Raw genomic sequence first — 25,272 nt, forward strand, 5'->3', positions numbered from 1 at the left:
AGTAGCTTTCTAGATCACCTCACAAACTATTATGTACTTCACATTTGATGAGTGAGTGGCTGGTGGCAGTCTCAGCCTTTGTTCTCATGTCTTTAGGTATCAGGCAAAGACACTAGTCTTTGGGTTGCATCTTTAAAACATTCAGCAACACGTCTGAGCACTAAGTACCAAAGCATTTAGGCTGTAAGGGAATAACTGCTCACAGGGTTACTATCTTCCTTAACAAGATCTAATAAACTAAATGGAAAACATCTCTTCATTTAAAGAGAAAAGGCCAAAACTGTGTTCTGGTGTGACTAAGCCTCCCACCTCGATCAGTAGACCCAAATAAGCCTCACCTCTACAGAGAAGGATAACACAACTGTCACTCCAAGTCAACCTTGAACCCAATAAGGGAACTGCAATTACTATGGCCATACTCACTCTGCCAAAAAAGACCATCAATTAATCATAATTCTGGCAGTGATGGCCTTCGAAAACTACATTAGTGTCTTCCCTCATCATGCTCAAGATGGGCAATTTGGGGAAGATCACATAGTATTTTGTTTCATCAGTTAAACTGCTAAGATACTACGAGTTTAAAAATTGAATGCTCTCATAACAGCTCATATACACCATGCAATAATATCCAGAGACCTCATCACCCCAGCCCAGCCTTGGGATGCCAGATACCTGCCAAACAACAACAACCATGACCTCCTCTACCACACATCCAAACACCATGTCCTCCTAAGTATGGTGGCTCAGGTCCAGTCTCTCTGCTCTGGAGCCCCTTCACTCATTTCTCATAACTCACATCTATGCCACTGAACCCCACTGGATTTAGCAAAACACCTCTTGAGCTGTTCTACAAATAAAAGTGCTAGGCTTCTGAGGCTCCAATATTAGAAGCTCAAGGTGTTTTAAATACCAGGTGTTAATTGCAAAGACAACTAGTGTGCTCAAATGAAGAGAAAGAAAACCAAAGGGTCTTAGGGCAAAATTCAACAGAAGAAGCACTTGCAAACTTCGGGGTAATAAAACTGTCAAGAGAGCTTTTCAAATTCTATTACCAGGAGTGCTAATTAAAGCTATTTTTCCTAAACACCACTCACTATGTAACAGCATTTCTTTGCTCATGCCACGATTTGCCTTTGTGCTGCAGCACCGACCTACACCGGGTCTCACTGCACAGTCTGATCCTATCAGCTTCTAGGTTAAATTGGTTCCCTGGGCTAATCCAAATTCTAGTTATAAACATTTCTATCCCCTAACTCGGCCTGATTTACGGACTAACAGAAAGATTCCACATCCCAGCGCCTAGCTTGCAATTTCAAAGGTGCAGGTATATACCTCATCTTGGGTTTTCAAAACACGTGAAAACATTTTGCTTAAATCCCAAAGTAGCATTGCTTAAGTGGCCGCCACTGCATATGCCCCTCAGCCAGAATTCACATGCCTAGCTAAAGCTAGTCTCTGACTGAATGGTTTCATTTTGTTAGACTTTTGAAAGAGAAACTTTCAAACAATGACTTTTCCATTCTATGACAAGCCATAGCACAAGGAGTTTTTCTCCGGAGGGCGGGGGGAATTGGCTGTTTTTAATTTTATAAACATGTAGCTAGTTAAAATAGGCTGTAAACCACATTCCATTCTTCGCCAAGTCACCTCTAACTGAAGACGACTTGAAATATTTCTACTGCAAAGTGCAGCATCGTATTTTCTAATCAAAAACTTGAAGTCAATAGACGGTAAGTTTAATTACGTAAAACACAAATCTGTGATGCGATATTCTTTAGAAATTCATTAAAAATCGGATTTCAAAACTTGTTCCAGGTGGAAGGTGGACTGTAACTTCCTGGTTTGCAATCACAACCCCGACAGGAGGCTGGGAGGCGGAAGGGTCAGCTGGGTTTCGGTGTCGGGGAGGAGGCAGGAGGACGTGGCGGCTGCGGAGTGTGGGGGGCGTAGGAAGATGGGGGGCCGCCACTCACCCGCCGGGAGCTCGGGCTGGATGCGCCGCCACCGCAAGGCCCGCTCGCCCAGCACCACGTCGCAGCTTTCCCTCTGGATCTCGAAGATGCCCCTAAGCAGGACCCGCTCGGCCGCCACCTCTGGGAGCTGGGGGGACCCAAAGGGCGTCCCCTCCTCCAGGGCGCCCACCCGGTTCCCGCGTTTCCCCAGGAGCATGGCGGGCGACGAGCTGGGCGAAATTGGCGACCCTCACGAGGCTTTTTAGGAAGGAAGAGTGTCTACAGCCTCGGCCTTGGCCGCGTCCGGTGCTGCCAGGGCAACCGCGCAGCGAGCCTGAATGGAGGCGGGGCGGGAGGGCGGGGCCGCTAGAGTTTCCCCTGGTCTAGCTGTCCTGTGTCCTCTCTGGGCCTTGCTGCCCCTTAGGAGTTCGTGGGCTACAACCATGCCCCAAATTGGCTTGGTAGACACCACCTGGTCCCTTGTTAAATAAAGTGCAGATTCTTATCAAATAGGTCTGAGGGTACCCAAAATACTGAGTGGTGACTCATGCCTTTAGTCCCAGCACTCAGGAGGCAGAGGCAGGCGGACTTCTCTGAGTTCCAGGCCAGGTGGAGCTACATAGTAAGACTCTGTCTCCCACCCACCACCCACCACAACCGCCACCAAATCTGCATCTCTAAGAATCTACTTATTGGGTGATTGAAGAAGTTGCTGGCCAGGAGACACAAAAAAGAGTTTCGGTGTGGAAGGTTCTGTCCACCTTCTTAGGGGTCTCCTCCGAGATTCCCCAAGGAGCTGCGTTACCTCTATGACTATGTCTGTATCCTTGCCTAGGAGTATCCACAAACTCCTGATTTGCTTAGACAAATGCGCACCTTACAAAGCTAAGATTAAGGGTAAGCACATCCCTGGTGTAGTGCAACTATTTAGAGCCTTTCCCCAGATGCCTCCTCTTCAGCTTTGGCTGTGCCAGGGCTAACACTGCTGTAGAGAGACTACAAGGAGCAGGTGTTGTCCAGCAAAGCACAGCCACACAACTGCTGTTCAGCAGTGAGGCCTCAGTGTTCACGTTCAGCTGCCTCTTGATAATAGGGGTGCTTTTCCGCCACTGTGATTGCATATTAGAGTTACCTGGGGGGTTGTCTTGACTACCTTTGAAGCCAATTAAATTGCAGTCTTCAGGGATGGGGTCCAGATTTCAGACACAGTTCCCTGTGTAAGTCCAATATTTAGCCAAGACTGAGAATCGCAACCAGAAAGCAAGAGTGGACTGGGCCCTAAAGGGGGTTTACAAGGTCCTTAAAATGCTATGGGGTAGGAGAAGTCAGGTGTTGAAGGGGGATTTAAAACCAGGGTCTCCTGTACTAAGGATTCCGCTCATCTCATGGGCAGCCAATTCACACTCTGTCCTGGTCACACTCAGTCAGAAGAGCTAGCTGCAGGAGAGTTTCTCTGCTCTCAAAGCTTGAACCGTTTGTTGTTGCCAAATCCCTTCCAAACCCAAATCGCCAGCGTGCCAGGTAAGCAGGGACTTCAGTCCAAGGCACTGAAGGCCAATGCTCAGCCTTCCTGGGCAATCAGCGAAGAGCCCCGGTTTCATCTGATGGCGGCCAGAAGCTGTTCCTTGGAGCAGGACTCCAGCTTCGGCTAAGCCTCTTGCAGGCAGTCACTGAATGGGAAAGGGCTGTGCCTGTTCCCAGGAAGAGTTCAGTTCTAGAGTTAACTTCTTGTATTCACAGCTGTCAGGCAGATTCGAGCTCCTTGGCATTTGAGAAGCTCCCGGAGAGCCAAGGCAAACAGGCCAAGGCAATGGCTACTTCTCAGGACCTTTACAAAGGGGAACGTTGCCATTTATCAAGCTTCAGCCAGGCCAGGAGTTGCAAACATTGGCTTTGACTTGTCTTGAAGATGGAAATAATAAGGTCCATGCTCCCACTTTTTCTCTCTGATGAGCTGACTTCTTCAAGGGTTCTAAAGATTGCTGTGCTTCCAGACCCAGGTCCTTAGGTCACACACACACACACACACACACACACACACACACACACACACACACTGGCCAGGGTCCCAGGGATGATGCCATCAACTCCAGAACTGTTCTGAACTTCAGATATTATGTTCCAGTTGGCTAAATATCACCTCTGTTTACCTGACCAGTAAACCTCAGAGATGTATCTAACTCACTATTTTCCATCACAAATATGTTCTTCCCAGAATGTTTTAAATCAATAAATGTCGTCAGAATCCCACACACTATCTTTTTTCTCGTGCCTCCCATTCAACTCACTACAAATCCTGTCCATTCCACCCCCATGGCTCACTCCTGTCAGCCTGCCCTCATCTGTGCACTAGCGTGCCCAAAGACAAGAACCATACAGGTTGTGTGTGATGGGACACACCTGTAATCCCAGCCCTCAGGCAGGGGAATGGAGGAAGGAGGGTCAAAAGTCAGGGTTTTCTTTGGCCACATAATGAGTTCAGGACCAGCTTGAGCTACATGAAACTATCTAAATCAAAAAGAAAATCAAGGTGTCAATAAACCTCCCATTTTTCTTGGGGAGTACTCATTCCTTGACCCTTCGAGCTCCTAGAGCTATGCTGCTTTTGGATTTCACTCTTTCTTCCATCTTCCATGCCAGCAGTTTCATAATCTTTCTGTTTCCATTCATCGATCTCCTTTCTCTGTCTGACCTTGAACATTTTCTGTCCCTCTTACAAGGAAGTGTGTGGTTCCATGAGAATCGCCTAGATAATCCTTAGCCCAATGGCATTCACAAAGTCACCTTTGCTATAGAACATAATATATTCACAGGCCCTAGGGACTGAGATTCACATAGTTGTAGGCTGTTTTTAATCTACCACACTCTCCTCTATTTTTCTTTAAAGAAGTTACTGCTACCTGTTATACACTCGAGTGTATGTACTTCTTCATGTGTTGTCTAGCTTCCTCATCAGTGAGGAAGCACTTAGTATCAGGACTGCAGTATAAGCAGTACTCAGACATCACCTTGTTGCTGTAGGAAATGAGCTCCTTTAAGGCAGAGCAATTAACTTGTTCGCCACTGAGACCCCAGCATTTAGCATAGCTCCTAGTATACAGGAAGTGCTCAATAAATATCTAAAAGGGTTAATGAACTCCTTCAACATTTGTAACAATGAGTCTAAAGTATCACAATTTTTTTCTCTTAGTTCCAGAAAATCAATTGTGTCATCATAAATGATCCATATAAGTGCCAATCATAATCCCTAAAGACATACTCCTGAATGTCATAATTCTAAGTGTTGAAACCCCTAATAATTAAAAAAAATCATAAAGTATATACCCCCCCAATCCTGATCCTGAAAGCTAGAATCCCAGATGATAAAATACTCCAAGTCTAATTCTGCAAACCCATGATTCCTGTGGTGTGTGTGGTAGGGGGAGGGGTGCTTAAAAGGGAAAAGCAATAGGGGGCCGAATTCTAAGAGTTTGGCTCTGAAATATAGCAATGACCAAAACTTCCTCTTTAAAGTATGTTAGTGGCCTCCACTTGCGTTTCTGCAATGTCACTGACTAGTTCAAAAATGTGCATAGTAGAATGGGATGGTAATTATGCAACAGCCCACCTAAAAAGTGATCTGTGTAGCATAAACAGTACAGGAGAGTCCCTGGGAGACAAGGTACTTGGCTTATTCAAGGGCCACGAGGGACAGAAGCAAGAGAAAATGATGTACTTCCCAATAAAATGCCAGGACAGTTTACAGAAGGGTTTTTCTTTTCTTTTCTTTTCTTTTTTTGAGGCTTACAGTTCCCAAGGTTTAGAGTCCATTATGGCAGATCAGAGGTAGAAGGCTGCAGGCAGCTGGAACAGCAGTTGAGAGCTCACATCTGAAACACCACACAGGAAGCAGAGAAAACTAACTTGAAATAAGTCACTCTTTTCAAATCTCAAAGCCTGCCCAGTGACATACTTCTTGCTGCAAACCTCTGAATCTTCCCCAGATAGCCATTAACCAGGGGCAACATATTCAAATGGCCAAAACTTATCAGAACACCTCATTCAAACCACTACAATGAGAGAAGAGTTTATTTCCACTTACAGTTTAGAATCCATTATGAAGGGAAATGGAAAAATCTAGGGAGGAACCTGGAAGCAAGAACTGAAGTCATGGAGGAACGCTGCTTCCTGGCTTGCTCTCCAGGCTCACATCCCAGGACCACCTGCCCAGGGATGGCGCTGCCCATATTGGGCTGTGCCTTCTCACATCATTCAAGAAAATGCCCCCACAGACTTGCTCACAGACCAATCTGATGGAAGCAGCTCCTCAACTGAATTCCCTCTCCGGAGATGATTCCAACTTGTCACAAGATGAAACACACACACACACAGACACACCCACATTCACACACACACACACACACACACACACACACACACACACACACAAACACACACACACAGACACACCTGTGTGCATACACACAGATAGATACATACATACTTACATGTACAGACACACACATACACCATATGAACACATACACACAGACACACATACAAACACATGTGCATATGCACAGACAGATACACACACCATATGCACAGACACATATATGTGCATACACACAGACAGACAGACACACACACACACACACACACACACACACACATACGCACACACATCCATGAACCACCAAAGATGGTGAAGTTGGAGGAGGTGGGCAGAAATGAGATCACAGGGAGTTACACAGGTCCTGTTTCCAATGACCAGTCTTAAAAAATTATTACCCAATAAATTATGTTGGTATCAATTTGATAGCAAAAGTACTCAATCCTTTGTCAGCAAAATTTCAACTCTGAAGCTAACGAATTCTGGGAGATTGAGGGAATGGCATAGAATTGAATGCTCACTGGCCGGAGTTCAGAGCCATTGCAGTTGGTCCCCACCAAAAGAGCTCCTTGTCCCCTGCCCCATTGTAGTGTCTCTGTTGGCAATGGAGTCATCTGTCTCCATCTGACACTTTGGGAAGTGGTCCAGACTTATGCAGACTGTTCCTGTAGCCTGTGGCCCTGGAGTTTGCCTCACCTCTCCTATAAGCTTGGTTATCTTGTTTTCAGAATATATTTAGGGGCCTCCTGAAAATATTATTCTTTATTTTTTTTTGTTTTTTGTGCGTATGAATGTGTGAGAGCAGGTGCCATTGGAGTCCAGGAGAGGGTGTTAGGTCCCCTGGAGCTAATGTTGCAGGTGGCTGGGAACAACTGGACATGGATGCTGGGAAACAACCTTAAGTCCTCTGTAAGAGTAGTGCATGTTCTTAACCTCTAAGCCATTGCTCTAACCCTAGAAAATACTTTATTAATATTATAGAGATTCCCATGTCTTCTAGTCAGACTTCTAAGACTTCAGTAACCAAATCCTTCTGGTTATAAAGAACCAGATGACTGTTGGATCATCACTCTTTCTATCCAAGGCTCTGGAAGCAAACACCCAATGTATAAGCATAGCAAAGAAAGACATGTTCAGGATACTTCCTGAAAGACTTTTGAAATCAGATTTTGTTTGTTTGTTTTTTTGTTTTTTTGTTGTTTTTGTTTTTTGTTGTTTGTTGTTTTTTTCAAGACAGGGCTTCTCTGTGTAGCTTTGGTGTCTTTCCTGGAATTCATTCTGTAGTCCAGGCTGCCCTCGAACTCACAGAGATCCACCTGCCTCTGCCTCCTGAGTGCTGGGATTAAAGGCTTGCATGACCACAGCCCAGCCCTTGAAATCAGATTTTTAATGCACTAGTATATATATATATATATATATATATATATTATATATATGAATGCAGCTTGAGTCATAATTCCAAATGACAAAACACCAAAAGTTAACATCCCAGTGAACAAAATCTCTGAAGTCTAAAATCACAAAATATCAAAATCCCAGAGGTGTAATTCTCAAAGAATGTTTAATGTTTTAATTTAAATATTTATTTGTTTAGACAAAAAAAGGACAGAATTTCATAGGCTACTTATATAATAAAACGAATGATAATGACACACATATATAATTTGCAAGAATAAATACTCTGCTATAATAAACACAGTTGTGTGAGCATAACTATTATGAACTGGCAAACCATATTTATGTGAAAAGATAAAAAAGTAAAGTGTACAAATGCATGTCACTATGGTTGGTGTTGTAGTTCTACTCCAAAATAGTTGCTGGCTATGGTCATTATTGAGACGGAGAGAGAACTTAAGCAGGTAGAGACTGGTTAAAGCAAATAGGCCAGTGATGATGTGCATTGCTCTCTGGCCTCTTCCCTTTCTACAGTAATAAAAAAATAATGATGATGATGATGATGATGATGTTGATAGCAAAACACTGTGAGTCATTACAACATGCACAGCCATCCCAACGGATGAAATCTCAAGAAATCTTTCACAAGTGCAGATTGCAAAGAGGAGAACTCCGCATTTATTGAAAAGGGTTTTGATGTATGTAGGTAGATGCAAAGTAATTACACACCAACTAAATGTTATAATAACACATTTTTGGTATGGTAAAATTTGCAAAAATGTGTGTATAAAAGGGACTAGAACTCTCTAGGAATCCTCATATTATCCATACCTATGGCGGTGGAATTGATGCCAAGAATAAACGTAGAGAATTGTACAAACAATACTGACAATTTAAAATAGTATGTGGAAAAATAAACTTTTTAAAGGGGGGAGACCCTAAAATGGGAATTCAACATCTGTAGTAGTGCATTACAAAGAGACAGCAGGTAGCCAGCAAAGGTAGCCTGTTAGAGTTGGCTGGCACTCACAGCTGATTCACTGTATTTTGAAATTGTGCATCAGGATGGGTAGCTGCCTTCTTTCTTCTAGAGGTATGGATCTTCTTGGAGAACTCATTCCCATTCATCCGTGTAGTGTCGCTCGTTTTAAAACTCACCTGTGCTTCAGTAGACAGCAACATGAGCCTATGCACCAAACAGTACATACAACATACACTGGCCTGTCACAGCTTTGCCTGGGACATCAGTTGACTTCATGTCATCCTTTCAAAAAGACAGATCTGTCTGGCTAATCAAATGTTGACCCCCTTACTCAATGGCATTTTCTTCATTTTGCTTTCTGTTGTGTAAAATCAGAACTGACTTTTTGAAAACAAGTTTTTTTGAGGACTTCCTATGTTAGCAATGTATCTACATCACTCATCCCCTTCCCCCTCCCTTCTGTGTCTCACGTTCCTTCCAAGATTCATGAGCTCTTCTTTAATTATTATTGTTACATGTATATACATGTGTGCTTTAATCATGTGAACATGCTGATCACTTGGGACTGTACAACCTTCATGGGAGCTCATTCCTGGAATAAACCAGTGCTCCCTCTTTCATCTGCATGGACCACCTGCAACACTTCATTAAGGATGGAGCCATGTGACTCTCCCCTTTCCACCTTGGCATTTCAGCTGCTGTTATGATACGGGTGTTGTCTATATGACCATATTACTGAGATTTCATAAGGGCAGCTTCCCTGTCACATGCAGAAGACACTATCTAGCAGCAGGCGTACTGGGCCTCTGGCTCTTACAGTCTTTCCTCTCTCTTTTCCAAGATTTTCCCTGAGCATTACTGGTAGGGGTTGTACTACAAATGTATCAGTTGGACACCCTCCCCACCCCAGCCAGTCACCTATTTTCTGCATTTTGACTAGTTGTGTATCTTGGTAATAGTGTCTATCTGTTGCAAAAATGTTTCTTTTTTGATGAGGGATGAGAGGTACACTTATCTGTGAGTAGAAGGATAAGTATTTAGAAAACAGTCAGAAATTATACTGGTTTAAGAACCTGGCAGTAGTAGGTTCTCTTCTGGAGCCTATGACCTCTCCAGACGTGGATAGTTAGCTGGGTTTACAGCAACAGGTATGAATTTCCTCATATTAAGCAGGCCTAAACTACAATTAGACATCTGTTGGTTAATCCCCAGGATACAAGTGCCATTATTGAACCATTAGAGATATCTTACAGATCCAGTCTTTGTGGTTCTGAGGCTTTACAGCTAGGTAGGACTACCAAATGCTTTTCTTTCTTGGCAGCTTGCATAGCAAGTACTGACACTATTCGAGTATTCAAAGGGGAGGCTTCAGGTCAACGCTAGCTCTATTTCTTTAAGTCTTGTGTCTTCGGAGTTTGTGGTGTCTCCAGCAATGGGATCTTACCTCCATGTTCTGGCAGGCAGCCAACAGCGTCAGCCACAGCTCATGTTTGAAATCTTTTTATTTCTCTCTCTCCACATTCTTCTGTCATATTGCTACCTTAGCTTGCAGTGACCCAGTTTGCTTATTTATGCATCTTATCTCTTGTGCTGAAAACAATGCTTTTAGGGTGGAGGAGACGGCTTAGTGGGTAAAAGCATTTGCTGCATACACAGCCCTGGTGACCTGAGTTCAGATCCCCAGAATAAACATAAAGAAGTCAGGTGCAGCCGCATACATCTGTAATCCTACACTCCTGTGGTGATATGAGAAGCTGAAGCTGGAGAATTGTCCAGAAGCTTATGGGCCAGCTAGACTCCAATATGTAGTACAGCAGCAGAGTGAAGAGCAACCCTTTGTCAACAGGGTGGAAGATGAGAACTGACTCCTGAAATTGTCCTCTGACCTCCACACATGTGCACCCCAAGCACAGGCACACGTGCTCGCATACACACACACACACACACACACACACACACACACACACACACACACACACACACGCTGCACACATGTAATAATAATAGTGTTTTAATATAACAAATGTTCAATAATTAGATTGACTGTGCCAATAAATAAATTAACTTTAAAATTTAAGTTCTACTTTAAGTTCTACATAATAGGAATAACAGAAAGATTCATGACAGAAGTCGGTATTTATTTCTGCACATCAACATGCACTTGGAGGTCAGTTTGGGTCATGGCCACCTCTCAGTTATTCCTGATGCTCTGTGGGCCCATTGTCAAGGTATCACGGGGAATGTTTCCTTCTCATGCTGAGTGGACATTTTGTCAGAATGTTCCTGCTACTGTGGCTCCTGCTGCCTGCAAAGTAGAGGGCCATATGTCCCTACAACAATTACAGAGAAAAATAGAACAAATCCTAGAATCCCATCAAGTCAGAATATCACATTTTCTAAATGTGTCAGGTTCCCACTCACCCCTCGGTTTGAACCTGTTGAAAATGAGTCGCTCAGCTACATTCTAGGACACATCTCACAGGTGATATCCAGAGTCTCAGTGGGCAGTCACACAAAGCAACAGAGGGAAGAAGGCTGGATCTGCTTTTCCTTCTCTCCAGTGTCTTAAAAAATCCCTCTAAGGTTGGTTCTGACACTCATAAACTTCATTTTCAACTGGGCAGAGAGTTGCAAGCATCTCCCAGCAACTGCTAGCCATGCCGCACTATAGAATCTTAAATTAGGTATAACCAGGCACACAAGTGAGGCAGGCACACAAACTTCCCTTCTTTTGCTTTATCAAATGAAAGAAGAGAAAAACTCAGTGTCCCTTCTCACTGTTGAAAATAGCTACTTGCTTCCAGGCTTGTTACGCATAGGCAGCAGGGTTTGTACTGAACGAGGTGGCTTTCAACCTTACTTCATTATCTCTCACACTTTCGGATATCTGCCAACTACCCATACAACTGAAAGTACAAAAGTTGAGATTGTATTTCTCACATGAAAGAGAACATTTATCAAGTGGTCCAGAGTCAGAATGCTGCTGTGTTGCCTCATCCTATGTGACGTCATTAAGAAAGAAAGGGCTTTGTAATGTTCTACTTTGCTATCCCCACAAAACAGCCAAGACTCCACATTGGCAGCTTCAAGATGGTTGCTAGCCTGCTGGTGTCAAAAGCTCTCCACAAAAGTGTCCAAGAACAAGGAATGAAGTGTAGGAAGGAAGTTTTTCCTTGAGCCAGCCCACTTCCTTTTTCCTTCCCTATTCTCTCTGAGAAGAAAAATTTTTCAAAATCACATTTCCTCTCGGGTACTACAAATGAACATCAGGCAATAGAGCTATGCTCTGGGAGACTGGGAAACATGCCTTTAGTTTTCAGTTGGGAAATGAATTATACACAGATTCAATATACAGAAAGAAATTGGAGATTGTCCTAGGCTGCTTTCTAGCCCTGTGGTAAAGACCGTGACCAAGAGCAGCTTGAGGAGGAAAGGATACATCTGGCCTATATTTCCTGATCACAGTTCACCATTAGAGAAAACCAAGGCAGGAACTCAGGGCAGAAACCTGGAGGGGGGAACTGAAGCAGAAAACATGGAGAAATACTGACTGGACCATCCCAGGACCACTGCAAGAGGTGGGATGACCCATATCAATCAGCAATCAAGAAAATGCCCACCACAGACGTGCCCATAGGCCAATCTGATGGAGGCATTCCTCAATAGAGATTCTGTTTTTTCCAGATGTGTCCAGGTTTGTCAAGTTGATAGAACCCATTACCACAAAGATAGGTAACAACTGGGGAGGCAACCACCAGTTTGAGTGATCTTTTTCCTCCAGGTTGTATAATCTCTAATATTGGATAACAACCTCTAAGCATTTTTGACTTACAGCACTGACACTTTATTATTTCTCATGATTCTGTGAGTTTGGCTGAACTCAGCTGTATGGCTCTGCTCCATGGATTGTTAATTGAATACACCGGTATTTGGCTGGCTGCAAAACATCCATGATGGACTCACATTCCTTGCATTTCCAGTGGGGTTGCTGGATTTTATGAACATGGGCCAATGTCTCTTTCCATGTGGCCTTTCAAAATTCAGTAGCTCATCCTGGACTTTTAAAAATGAGTCATGAAATAGGATGTAAAGCTAATTGCCCTTCTAATTCTAAGTCTGTTGTGGAATTTTTGTTTTTGAGTGGCAGATAATTGCATAGAAGTACGGGGAAATATCAGGGTCCCACCCTTAAACAAAGAACTATAGGCAACTGCCGAGAGAGAGAGAGAGAGAGAGAGAGAGAGAGAGACAGAGAGAGAGAGAGACAGAGAGAGAGAGAGACAGAGAGAGAGAGAGACAGAGAGAGAGAGAGAGACAGAGAGAGAGAGAGAGAGAGACAGACAGAGAGAGAGAGAGAGAGAGAGAGAGAGAGAGAGAGAGAGAGAGAGAATTAGCTTCTCCCACTGATAAGTCTCTCATGGACAAACCTTCCAATTGGTCGTCATCCAATAAAAAATGGTCAGCCCTATATCATATACACTCAAACAACAATATGGACTCATCAGGTTGTATTTATGTATTGTGCATACATGTGTATAGATATCTAACAATAACAATCAAAGAAAAAGGGGGTTTTCAGCCAGGCATGGTGGGGTAGGCCTTGCAACCCTCCAGTTACTATGGAGGTAGAGGCCAGGTAATCACAAGTTTGAGACCTGCCTAGGCTACAGAGAAAACTTAATGCCAGCTAGGGTAACTTAGTAAAAGCTTGTTTCAAATAGAACAAGAAGGGATGGAGATATAGTTCACCGGAAGAGCACATATGTGGCATGCCTAAAGCCCTGGTTTAATGGCTAGCATTGCTTTCCCCCTTTACCAGAAATCCCAGTGAAGTCTTCTTGTACAAGATTTCACCCCCCAAAATCTAGCCATCAACAGGGAGAAGGGGGGGAGTTAGGATGTGATTTGATTTTCAGTTTCTCCAGTGGCTTTAAACAATACCCAATAGTATAAGTAAGCAGGAAACTAGAAAGAGCTATGAAGTGAAGAACTGCAAACCCCAAAAACAAAGATTTAAAATGTGGTAGCACACATTCTTAACCCTAGCACTCAGGAGACAGAGGTGAATAGGTCTCTATGAGTTCAAGGCAAACCCGCTTTACAAAGCTATGAGGGTCTCTGCAAAAACCACCGCCAGCAGAGTAACATTCCCTTTGAGGCAAGAAGGCTGTCTGATTCAATATCACTCAGTAGCCTATTGGTTCAAACTTAGAGTCTAACACTAGGCAATTTATTTTAGGCATATGTAAGTGCAGCACAATTTGGGGGAAAAAAAGGTTTCCTGGTGATAATAACTCAATTATGTGTGCACAATAAAGCTCAAGGTGTGACTGCATCTAAACTCTTTGTAAAGTACACATGATAACTTCCATAAAGATGGGTCCTATAGATTGATTACATGTGACATCTTAAGGGTCCGGGGAGGATCTGGTGTAGCCTTGGTCATACAGATAGCTCTAAAGTCACCAGGTTATTAACCATCTCCATTCCTAGACTTCTGGGCAGAAAACAAGCTATACATCTCTCCATCTGAAGAGACAATTCTTCATGTTTAACATTCCTGTTTCCTCTAGTGATTAACTGTGAGTACAAAATCCTCTGTACCTCCTACAGAAAGCAAGCTCTAGGCCAACCAACCAAGGCTACATAGGGAGACCTTGTCTCAAAAAAAAAAAAACAAATAAAAACAAAACATGAACTCCAGATGTATAGAACAGCCAAACTTCTAAATGAATATCAAGAAGAGGATGATGATGATGAGGAGGAGGAGGAGAATGGGGGAGGGGGAGGAGGAGGAGAGGCAGCAGAAGAGATAGCAACAACAGCTCACTGACTTGTGTTTAGAGCAATAAGGATAGCCACATAATCTAACGCAGAGCTCTCCATAACTGAGTCGGTGTCTCAGCACTCAGGTTTCAGGCTCAAAGATGATAACTGGTTAAAGACCCCAGATAACCCTGAAACAGTGACAGAACTTTGAAAAGTGATGGCATTTAAATTCATTAGGACCACGAGCATTAAAAAAAAAAAAGCTAAAAAATTGTGTGTTAGATGAGTATTTGTGAAACTATGTAAATGTGACATTTCTGCAGAAGCTTTATTTAGTAGAATCCATGCTGTCCCACAAATAAAAGTTTTCATATGAAGATTAGATAATAGTTGATACTTTATATAAAATCTGGCATAGGGATTTTTGAAGTCACCGTCCATTTAATAAAAATATATGTTCAAGTTCACTCACATAAATAAAACTCCCTACAACTTTTATATAATCCAGGTAATTACCAAATTACTATTTACCATCTTGTTCAAGAATCAAACTTAGTACTAACTAAAATATTCTAGTAGTGACACACATGTAACTGGATGTTCACTGTGACATTTTCAAGATAATTATTAACTTTTCTATACTTAACTATGTTTAATATCAACTTGAAGCAGACTTTACTGTATATTCTAGCTTCATAGGGCTACTATAACCAAGTACCACATAACAATGACCTTAAAATATTGCAATGTATCATTGTTCTGATGGCCAACATCTGAAATAAGGTGCTGGGAGGGTTATTTTCTTCTAGAAATTCAGAGGTAGAGTCTTTTAGCTCTCAACAGTGGTCCAAGGTCCCCACAGGCCACTCAATCATAAATGCATTGCTCACATTTCTGTCTTTATCTTCACCTGATGTTACTTCTGTGTGCTGTGTATTTGTGTATCCTGTCCTTTTACAAGTACATTAATGATTGCATCTGGGGCCCACACCAATCAGGCTAACTTCAGCCGAAGTTTCATTTTATATCCTAATTATCTGTGGGAAGATGGTATGTCTTCATACTAATAAAGACAGGTAGGTAGGTAAACAGACAGACAGGCATAAAAACGTAAAGAAAAATGTACTATTGGTCAATTATGAAGTAAATCTCCCGTTGTTTAACAGTTTAGAGTCAAAGTACATTGAAATAGATGTGCTTTATCCAAAAATTCTCATGTTTGTATTAAAATGTGCATAGAAGCAACCTTGACTTTACTAAGAAACTGCTTTGGTAAAAAAATGTTTTAAATGTCTCTATTAAGAATTCATTATATATTATATGTATTTGGTATTAATATTATTTATTGTCATATATTTAGTCATACATGATACCTATGAACTTGTTACTGATAACAAGTCATGCTGTTACAACCTGTTTCAACCTGTTATCTTTTTTATTGTTGGATGTGAACATTACTTAGTCATGTACTCCATGCCCGTAGCACATTTATAGTTCCATAATTTCCTCCTATGAGCAGACAAGCCCCACAACTGTTAAGGACACCAGTGGAAAGGAATTAACAGTTCCCTTCAGCACTATGAAACCTATCCATTGACGTCACTGTAACCTTAACTGACATCATTGAGAGAGAACACCAGAGAAACAGCAGCAATGTGCTAAGTTTATAAATTGACCATTTTAAAGTAGAAATTATAGCTTGGTATAATTTTATACAGCCCTAAATATAGAATAATAGGAATGCCCAGAAGAGTGCTAAATAGGAGAGAAAGGGGTAGCATGAATGCAAGAGAATTCTTGATCTGTAAAAGGAAAAGCCTGATCTAGAGACAGCCTACAGTACTTTAATCTTTTTATCCAAGTCCCCAATTATATTTAACCAAAATAAATAATGCAAAAATAAATGAATCAATCAATAGGTAAATAAGAAAGAAAAGAAAAGAGGACTGCTAACTCAGCATTTCTGATTCTCAGTGGAGAGAAGAAATTCAGTATCACACAGTATAAGAGATTAGTTGCAATTGTTCTCTTTTATAGAATCAATGATAATGGGGATGAGACTCATTTGTGATACATGCCATTCTCAACAGACTGATTTACAGCACTGTGATTCAGGCAACAGTCCGGCATCAGATATATAGTCTGGTTTCTTGGACAATTAATATTTACTGAGGCTCCCCTAGGTCTATAATCACCAGGATAATAACAGCAAGGGAAAAATACAAGGTTCCTGTTCTTGAAAAGCCCACTACCTGTACAAGGTGATAGGAAGTTTAGAATAACCTCAACAAACAAATAATACTGAGTAGAGCAAAACTCTAGCAAAGAAAAAAAAGCAGGCATAATATAATTGAGTATTTTAGATACTGTTGAACTACATTAGGTGAATGTCAAAAAAGGTTTATTTGAGGAAGTAGCTTTGAATAAGAACCTAAAAGAAGAAAGCTTCGAAAACAAATTCCAGACATGGGAATTTCCTGCTATTTCCCATCTGTAATTGAAGACACAAGACAGCTTTAATGATCCCAGGTACAAATGAACAAAAATCATTGATCACTGAGCTAGTGTGGGCCACCATCTTCCTTCAGGAAGTTCACACGGGGTTAGCTTTGAACTTTACTACCATTAACACGAATTTCTCAAATAGACTAGATGAGTATACTTACTGTCTCTTCTCAATGTCACCTTAATTGGATCTATCCCTTTGGATTGTTTCAAACCTGTGGGTCTATAGAAATGGTTATTGTTACTATCTTTTAAAATAAAAAATGATCCATAAATTAGTTGGGCAAATAGTACAATAGTATGTAGGCAGGCAAATCCACACTTAATGTATCTGAAGATTTAGTCTATCCTTAACACAATATTCTGCATTTCAAGGCATTTTTAAATTAGCAATTTATTCAGAACTCCCTAGGGACTGTGGCCTTGTCAATGCTACTAGCTTGGCTACACTGCTAATTCCATCAGAGCCATTGAACCAAGTGTTAGTGGATGTTCGAGAGAGTGCATGAGTCAATTGCCAGCACAGAATCCTTCCTGACAGAGGAAGGCATATGATCTCAACTTCTGAGTGCAGACAGTGCAGATTTCTAGCTGAATGGTTCCTGACAATGGTGTCCTCTGAAACATAATGCCTGGCCAGGAGCCAATGGTTACGCCACCATACAAATCACTGTTCATCTGACTCCAGAGTGCCTCTCTGCAACGATAACATGAGTTCTCAGTCCTGGTGTTCCACAAGATGTCACATTGGCTCTTTTATTTTTTCATGGATACTCAAATTGAAATTTTTATTGAGATGATTTTCAGGAAATAAGAGGGGATGGATGCATTAAAGAAATGAAAGGAGTTTTAATGTAATTTCAAAAACAGCTTTGTTATTTTCCCATTAGGACAAAATAACTCTGTTTTTGAAACCTGGTTTTATTAATTATTTAATAGATATTTTCACTTTAAATTTCTCATATAATTATGGAACTAAAACAGCTTGATTCAAACTGTTAGCTAATGATCCATATATCATTTTAGTAATTGCAAATTTTAAGCATCTTGCAGAAGACACATCAGTTTTGTATGGATTTATATAGACATTCAAATGGTGAAAACATACTGATATTTTTAATCAATAAATTATGCTACTTAAAATTTTATTACAATGTTATTTTCCTGTAATATATTATAAACATAAAAATTAGTAGGCTATCCTGAATATGTGATCTTCCATGGAAAGTTGCATGTAATTATCCTTTTAATGGTTAAAAATAGATACAGCATATTATATAAAATTGAAATTGATATAAATGAAACCTAAGTTTTATGGAGTAGTCTTATTCAATAGGAGTTATACACTAGTTAAACAATTTAGCCAAACTTCATCTCCAACTATGAAATAATCTGCCAAATTTAAATGCCAGCTTCTTCTAGGAATAACTTTTCTAGGGGCTTTAACATTAACAGATACAAGCATCTTCAATGGTAGGAACAGCAATTGCTCAAAAGGAACACAGAACTCAAATTCTGTAAAAAGCACCACACAGCAAAACCATAAGAAACACTTTTTTTTCATGGATACAGCCAAAGCTATCAGAATTTTTTTCTTCCTTCCCTTTCTCTTCCTTTGTTGATTGGTCTTCATGGAGCAAACTGTGTTCCTATTAGCTCCATGTAAGAATTAAGTAAATGTAAAAACTGCAAAAGTCTCTTTAAAATATGGTTAACAATTCATAAAAGAAGTGAAGGAGATAATTTAAAGGATTTCTTATGGTTTGAAAATGCCTTCCAAATATTCATTAAACATTTAAGTGAGTAAATGTGTAGAATATGTTTCTGACACTGGTGCTGGTTTGGTGGTATTTCTCCCATCAGATGGAAGTGCTATGTCTTATGCAGAGTGCATGCAGTTCATTCATGCATAAACAATATCATTTTCATAAATTAAAACCTCCCCTGCAGAAGGAACATCTGTGCCTGCCTTTGAATAAAAGATGGTGGCATGCGAGCTACTCCCTGACTGACTGAAAGAATCCCTATGCTTACAGAGTGAAATTATAAACACAAAATGAAAAACAAAAAGAGTGAAATGGAATCTTCATCCTTCATTTCTACATTTTACGAAACCCACAGTCTAGCTGTCTTTGCTTTCTGTTTTAAATGTTGAGATTCTTAAACCACTGTTCTCCGTTCTTCAGTTCACTATAGCAACAGTTTTTAGTTTGCATGGAGATGTCTAATTTTAATTACAGGTGAAATTGAGCTGCTTAATAGAACAGATCAGATCTGAATGTTCACTTCGTGATGTCCTGTACTGGGAGGCTGGAAGTATTCAAATATTAGCATTAATGTCTCTCAAAGTCAGAACGGGAGAGGAATTCCAGGTAGGGAAAGCAACAGCTTGATTCCAAAAGAACTGTTCTGATTCATTTGGAAAGAGACTGCTGTATTTGGGATAAAGTTGGGACCAGCTTAAATGTATTTCTGTGTATTATGAAGGCTGATGGAAAACATGTGTAAATGATGTATTTTAAATTACACTCATTTTTTTTTTGAACATTGAAATATCCCTTACTGCTACTGTCACAGCTTGATGTGGCCCCATTGGCAATGTTATTACTGTGGCTAATTGTTCCTGTCCATTAGATTACTCACATTTTTCTGGAGCAGCTTGCTAAATGAGGTCAGCTTTCTGGAACCCTTAAATCACCAATGAGAAGGAGATTAAAGGAACATGGGTTGGGAAGGGAGGTAGGCATCCAACGTGGCATCCGAATCAGAGAAGGAACAATGGAGTTACTAATGACAGTAATCAGGGAACCACAGTGGAGCCAGAGCACAACTGCCAAAATTGCTATTCCCTAGGAATCCAGACTGTCAGTCATTTCTCATGGGAAGGGAAATGCCAAACAATTTTTTAAGTGGACTTACCAATGGACAGAAGTTAAGTTATAGTGTGGTGTGTGTGTGTGTGTGTGTGTGTGTGTGTGTGTGTGTGTGTGTGTATTTATGAAATCAAAATTCAAAATGCTAGGGCTGCAAAAGAGACTGGGGAGCAATATACCTTCCTAAGATAGAATACAAATAGTATATTCTTATGTACAAAAAAATCACTAACACTTTTGTGGAAAAATTATTCAAGTAATCCTAAGACACTTACAGAACAAGTATAAAATGCCATATTTTCTGGGAATCTTTCAATTATTTAGTCTCCCTACAATATCAGATATATAATTTTTGAAATTCTAGCACTGTTTTGAAAGAAAGCTATTTAGTTCAGGAAAATGTACAGGTAACAGAACACTAAGAAATTATACAATTTTTTGTCGTAAATGTATAAACAAATTAAACTAAGATCTTTTGGGGTCTTTCTGGCTAATAACTAAGTAAATCCACCTTAAAAATAAGAGAAACTTCTGACAATCATTTCAACAAATGGTAACAAACACACAGGCAAAAAAAAAAAAAATCTACTCCAAAAGTGAAGAAATGTAAAGAAAAAGCACAGTCATTTGTCTGGCTTACTCTGCAGTCCAGTATTCCAAATCATGAAGCAGTAGCGAGGTCTATTTGTTATCTATGAAGAAGTGATGACTCCCTAAGCAAGATGACACACTAAACATAGGACAAGCTCAACTTTTTACTTTCCAACTAGTGCTTAACACTTTCAACTCAGCAAATACCAAAGTTGATCCTCCTCAGTACAACTTGATCCTTTAAGAACCACTTTTCAAATAAATGAAACAATTGTTCTGATTTTCAATACTATTTTTATTGCAACTGCATGAGTGTTTTCTAAATTGTGCATTACACCATAATACACAGGATTACAAACAAGATTACGGTACAGGTCAATTCCAGTAGTACCAGCATCACATCTCAGACAGCACTTATTCTGGACTGCATTTTTACATGCAATAGCTATTGTTCTAATTATGAATTCAATGGTTTGAATTTTATTTAAGCTACTGTACTAACTGACTACATAAGGTATAAATCCCAACATTAACAACCTGAATAAATTTAGGCTCAGATTTATTACATGAATAGATGACAAACCACCATTTGTTTTGACTATGTATAAAATCATGCATTTATATTTTCTGGAAACATCAATAGCTTCAGACACTCCATAAAATTATGGAATTCAAAGAAAAGACTAAAATGAAAGAGTGCAAATTGTATGTGATAGTCAAGCAGCTTTTGATTTAAAGGAGTGTGAGTGTTGGCATCTATTTATAATATGTATATACAAGCTTGTGCAAGTAATGAATGGATCTGTTTTGAGAAGGAATGCATCTCTCTTTTCATCCTCTTGAGTGTTATGGGTCTGGTTTCTGTTTTAAGGAGAGGGACGACTTTAAAGTGAAATGGATTGCTCAAATTGTGCAATTTGTTGTGTTTTGTTTTGTTTTGTTTTTTTACAATTAGAGAAGAAAGAAGTGCTAAGGCAACGCAATAACTTTCTAAGCACTTTTCTGCTGGTTTAAATTAGTTAAATTATTTTGTATAAATTAGATATAATTCTACTTTTCTGATATGTATAAAAATTGATGAAGCTGCATGGTTTTAAAATAGGAAATCCACGTTATAAAAAGTCATTAAAAATTCTGTACAAAATCACAACAAAATAATTCAGCATGGGAAAGGTAACAAGTAGTAAAATGCTGGTTGAAAAATATATATTTATATATATATTTTAATTGGCCCATTTCTAGTTTAAAAATTGCATAGATCCTAATTATTGCTTGTGATTTTTTTTATCCCGATCAGATAATTAATATGATCTGAATACAGCTACACGAAATTCGTGGTACACATTTTCATTTTTACTTTACTGTATTGTTATTATTTTTAAAATAGAAGAGCTATAGAAAACAATACATAAGGTGAACAGGAACTTTGATCCCCTGTTTCTTCCAAAGGCAGTAACGACAATAAATACATATATCACTTGAAGCTTCTTCGAGTATTTGCACTTTGCAGCAATCATAGCAAAAAGGCTGCTTTCTGTAAACACGACAGTCACTGTAAGCACAGTGGGTTCGTTTCCCAGGGAGGGTGAAACTGACGTGCCTCTAATCGTGAAAGATAGCATTGAGCTGGGCACTCATGACTCGCTCATGGTGCGAATGGCTATCGAAAGACATGATATTGTCTATGGGGATCTCGCAGCGAGGGGCAGCGGCACCAGAGAAGATTGATCCGTGGCTTTGGGGCCCTGCCAGGGTCGCTGAAGGGTAGTGCATGGTAAAGGCATAATTTTTTTCAAACTCGGCGGATGGTTCGTGTTTGAAAGAGAAATTGCCATTGATGCTGAGAGGCGGGCTGAGGGGTCCGTCAAAGGAAGGGCTGGTGCAATCAGTCAGGGGGCTTTCAAAGAAGGGCTCCAGGGCCGCGCTGTAGGCGTGTGGCGGCGGCTTGACGTGGAAGACATGGGAGCTGTCCATGGTGCCATAGGGAGGGCTCGGTAGCCCCGGGGACTGGTAGGAGTAAGGGTGTACCGGGAAGGAAGCGCTGGCTGTCGGCAGATGCGGGGGCATGTCCGGGTTCTGCTCCGGCAGGAAAGTCCGGGGGTTGAGCTGCAGGCAGCCAGCGACCAGGTTGGTGGTGGGCTGGGACAAGCCTTTGCAGAGCGTTTGAACGAAGGAGACCAGGTCAGGGCTTTTGCCGGAGCGCAGGATCTCTGACAGAGCCCAAATGTAGTTTTTGGCCAAGCGCAGTGTCTCGATCTTGGACAGCTTCTGGGTCTTGGAGTAGCAGGGTACCACCTTGCGCAAGTTGTCCAGTGCTGCGTTCAGCCCGTGCATGCGGTTCCGCTCACGGGCATTGGCCTTCATGCGCCTTAATTTAAAACGCTCTAGGCGCGCCTTGGTCATCTTTTTCTTTTTGGGGCCCCGTCTCTTGGGCTTTTGATCATCCTCCTCCTCTTCCTCCTCCTCCTCCTCTTCCAGGTCCTCATCTTCATCCTCCTCCTCTCCTCCGTTTCTCAGAGAATCTTCCTCCGCATTCATGGCTTCGAGCTCGTCCTCCTTCTTGTCTGCCTCGTGTTCCTCGTCCTGAGAACTGAGACACTCGTCTGTCCAGCTTGGGGGACCTTGGGGCTGAGGCTCGCCCATCAGCCCGCTCTCGCTGTATGATTTGGTCATGTTTTGACTTCCTGTATTCAACAGGGAGAGAGGCAAAGCAGAAAGAAGAAAGGAAAAACAAAAAAAACAAAACCTCACTACATTTAAAAGCTAGATAAGCCTTCAGCTCCCTCTCCCTAATCCTGCAGAAATGCACACGAATAGAAATGCACAGGAGTCCACTGCAAAATGGATGCCTCTAGGAAAAGTTAAAGGCAGCGCTTCATGCTGGCATGTTTGTGCCTCGCTGGTGCGTAGTAGATAGTGCTGGGGCTGTCAGGAATGGCTGTGGGTACGTTTCCTAGTGATCAACTTAACTGTGTGCAAGGCGATTGACTGTCTGGCCTGATGCCTGCAGTGTGTGGAAACAAGTTCAGTGTACATGTTTTTCTGCATGTGTCCCAAGTCACTCCCAACTCACAAAAACGATTAGTTTGGAAATGGAACATTCTGAACCCATCTCTGTTCTGGATTCTCGGTACTTAGAGGTTTAAATAAATAGAAGAGCCATTACGTAATTTACTAACACTGACCCCGATTTGTAAGAAGATTATGCAGGAGGGAGATTGGAGAGCCAGTGCACGAGGAAAAGTAGTTTCTACCAAATTATTTTCCTATCAACGGCACATTTGGCCACAGAAGTGGGCACAAGTCCTCCATCCGTCCCTGGCCTTTCTTTCCTCTCCTCACACCCCCTGCTAAATTCCCACCTTGTACAAAAGCTCTGGCTCCCAGGCGAGGCTCTCCCACGCGCCGGGGATCAGGTGCCGAAGGCTCCTCTCTAATAAACAGCCCATTGAAAGGGCCGCCTGCTCTTTATTGGGGCTTTTCAAAGTTCGCCTGAAACCTCCCTTTAAAAGATTGAGTAATTACAATGGTCAGCGATTGGCGATGGTGAAGGTGCCGCTTCTAATAAGGACTGTAAAAAGCCTTGAGTAAAACAACTGACTGGCCCCAGCAGAGGCTGCTGGGGACTTAGCCGCCTCTGGGGCAGTAACAGGTAGCACAAGTCCCCTTTCCTCCCTCTCTCTCCTCTCACATTTGAGCTAAACTATCTCAGAGTCTGATTAGTTGTCCAGGGTGTGTGTACTCCATCCCTTTGACATAGATAGTTTCATATTCACAGTGCGCCTAAATATCTGTACACAAAATAAAACTCTGGGCAGCTGGCATTTTTCTCTCTTTCCCTCACCAGAGTAAGTGAGAACGTGAAGTGGTTGTTTGCTTTGGGGACTTTCAAATAATCGCTTACAAATAATTACAGTTACTCCCCCCACCATAAACATCCTAAAAGCTCCTATACTATTAAAAATTAAATTTAATTAGAAAGCCTGCAGGGGGTACTTGAGTGCTGGGACTCATTATGTGCAAGTACTTGTGGGCAATTACGGGGAGGGACACTGGTCTCAACACACAGACAGCCGGCTCCACGAATGTGCGCATGCAAAGTACCAAGGTACAGTTCTTCAATTAATGCTTTTATTCTCGAGAGAGGAAAAAATAGGAATCATAATTACCTGTTGTTAGAAGGTCCTGAGCAGTGACGATCTCATAACCCTGGAGCTTCGGCACACCGTGCCTTCTGCGTGGGCGAATTCCTCGTGTCCCGGCGGCGCGGGCGCTAGGGTTATATAGCCGTGTTGCTGATGCTGAGCGCGGGCGGGGCCGCGAGCTGAGCAACGAGCAGGTCCCTGCGCCCCGCAATCGCGCACGCGTCCGGGCTGAGCGCCTCCCGCCCCCACTCACCCCTCCCCAGAACTTCCCTCCCGCCCCCTTCCACCACCACTCCCCTCACCCCCACAGTACCTCCGCCCCTGCTCCTTCCTCCCCGGCATGCGCCATATGGTCTTCCCGGTCCAGCCAAGAGCCGGGAACCACGTGACCTGCCTATTTGTATGCCGTGGAGCGCTCCATTCCGGCCCCTTTGTGGCCAGAAGAAAGTGGCCCATCTGTCGCCAGTTAGAGACTCCGCGGACCTGTTTTTACCCGCAGGAGAGATTAACCCTTTGTGGCGGCAGAAGGCAGAGGACGTTGGGGAGGGGTTTCCTGGAGGCGAGCGGGAAAGGTTAAGATCCTAGCCTGAAGCCTGCCTTAGCGCGGGAAGGGTGAACCAGGCACAACTGGGGAGACTGAGGTGCGCTGAAGAATCTCCCCTTGACAATGGTCTCCGGTGCAGCTTGA

The 25,272-nt window shown here is 41.9% G+C and overlaps 1 protein-coding gene across 3 annotated transcripts in view; it reads right to left on the reverse strand.

The window, feature by feature from the left end:
• The window catches only part of Neurod1 (neuronal differentiation 1), a 122,936-nt gene extending 97,881 nt beyond the window's left edge, over positions 1-25,055 (reverse strand). Inside the window, exons 1-3 of one of the 3 annotated variants that reach the window (XM_052724490.1) lie at positions 24,898-25,010; positions 24,609-24,712; positions 20,717-23,123 (exon numbers count right to left, since the gene is read on the reverse strand). In XM_052724490.1, coding sequence (XP_052580450.1) covers positions 22,042-23,123; positions 24,609-24,712; positions 24,898-24,926 — 1,215 coding nt within the window. In that variant the 5' untranslated portion in view covers positions 24,927-25,010 and the 3' untranslated portion in view covers positions 20,717-22,041. Of the gene's footprint in view, positions 1-1,973; positions 2,245-20,716; positions 23,124-24,608; positions 24,713-24,897 lie in introns of those variants that run through there. The other 2 variants (XM_052724488.1, XM_052724489.1) reach the window with 2 other exon arrangements.
• Positions 25,056-25,272: the final 217 nt, after the last annotated feature.

This window comes from Peromyscus californicus, unplaced genomic scaffold, assembly GCF_007827085.1.
Source record: "Peromyscus californicus insignis strain IS unplaced genomic scaffold, ASM782708v3 Scaffold_7__1_contigs__length_154581171, whole genome shotgun sequence".
NCBI lineage: Eukaryota > Metazoa > Chordata > Mammalia > Rodentia > Cricetidae > Peromyscus > Peromyscus californicus.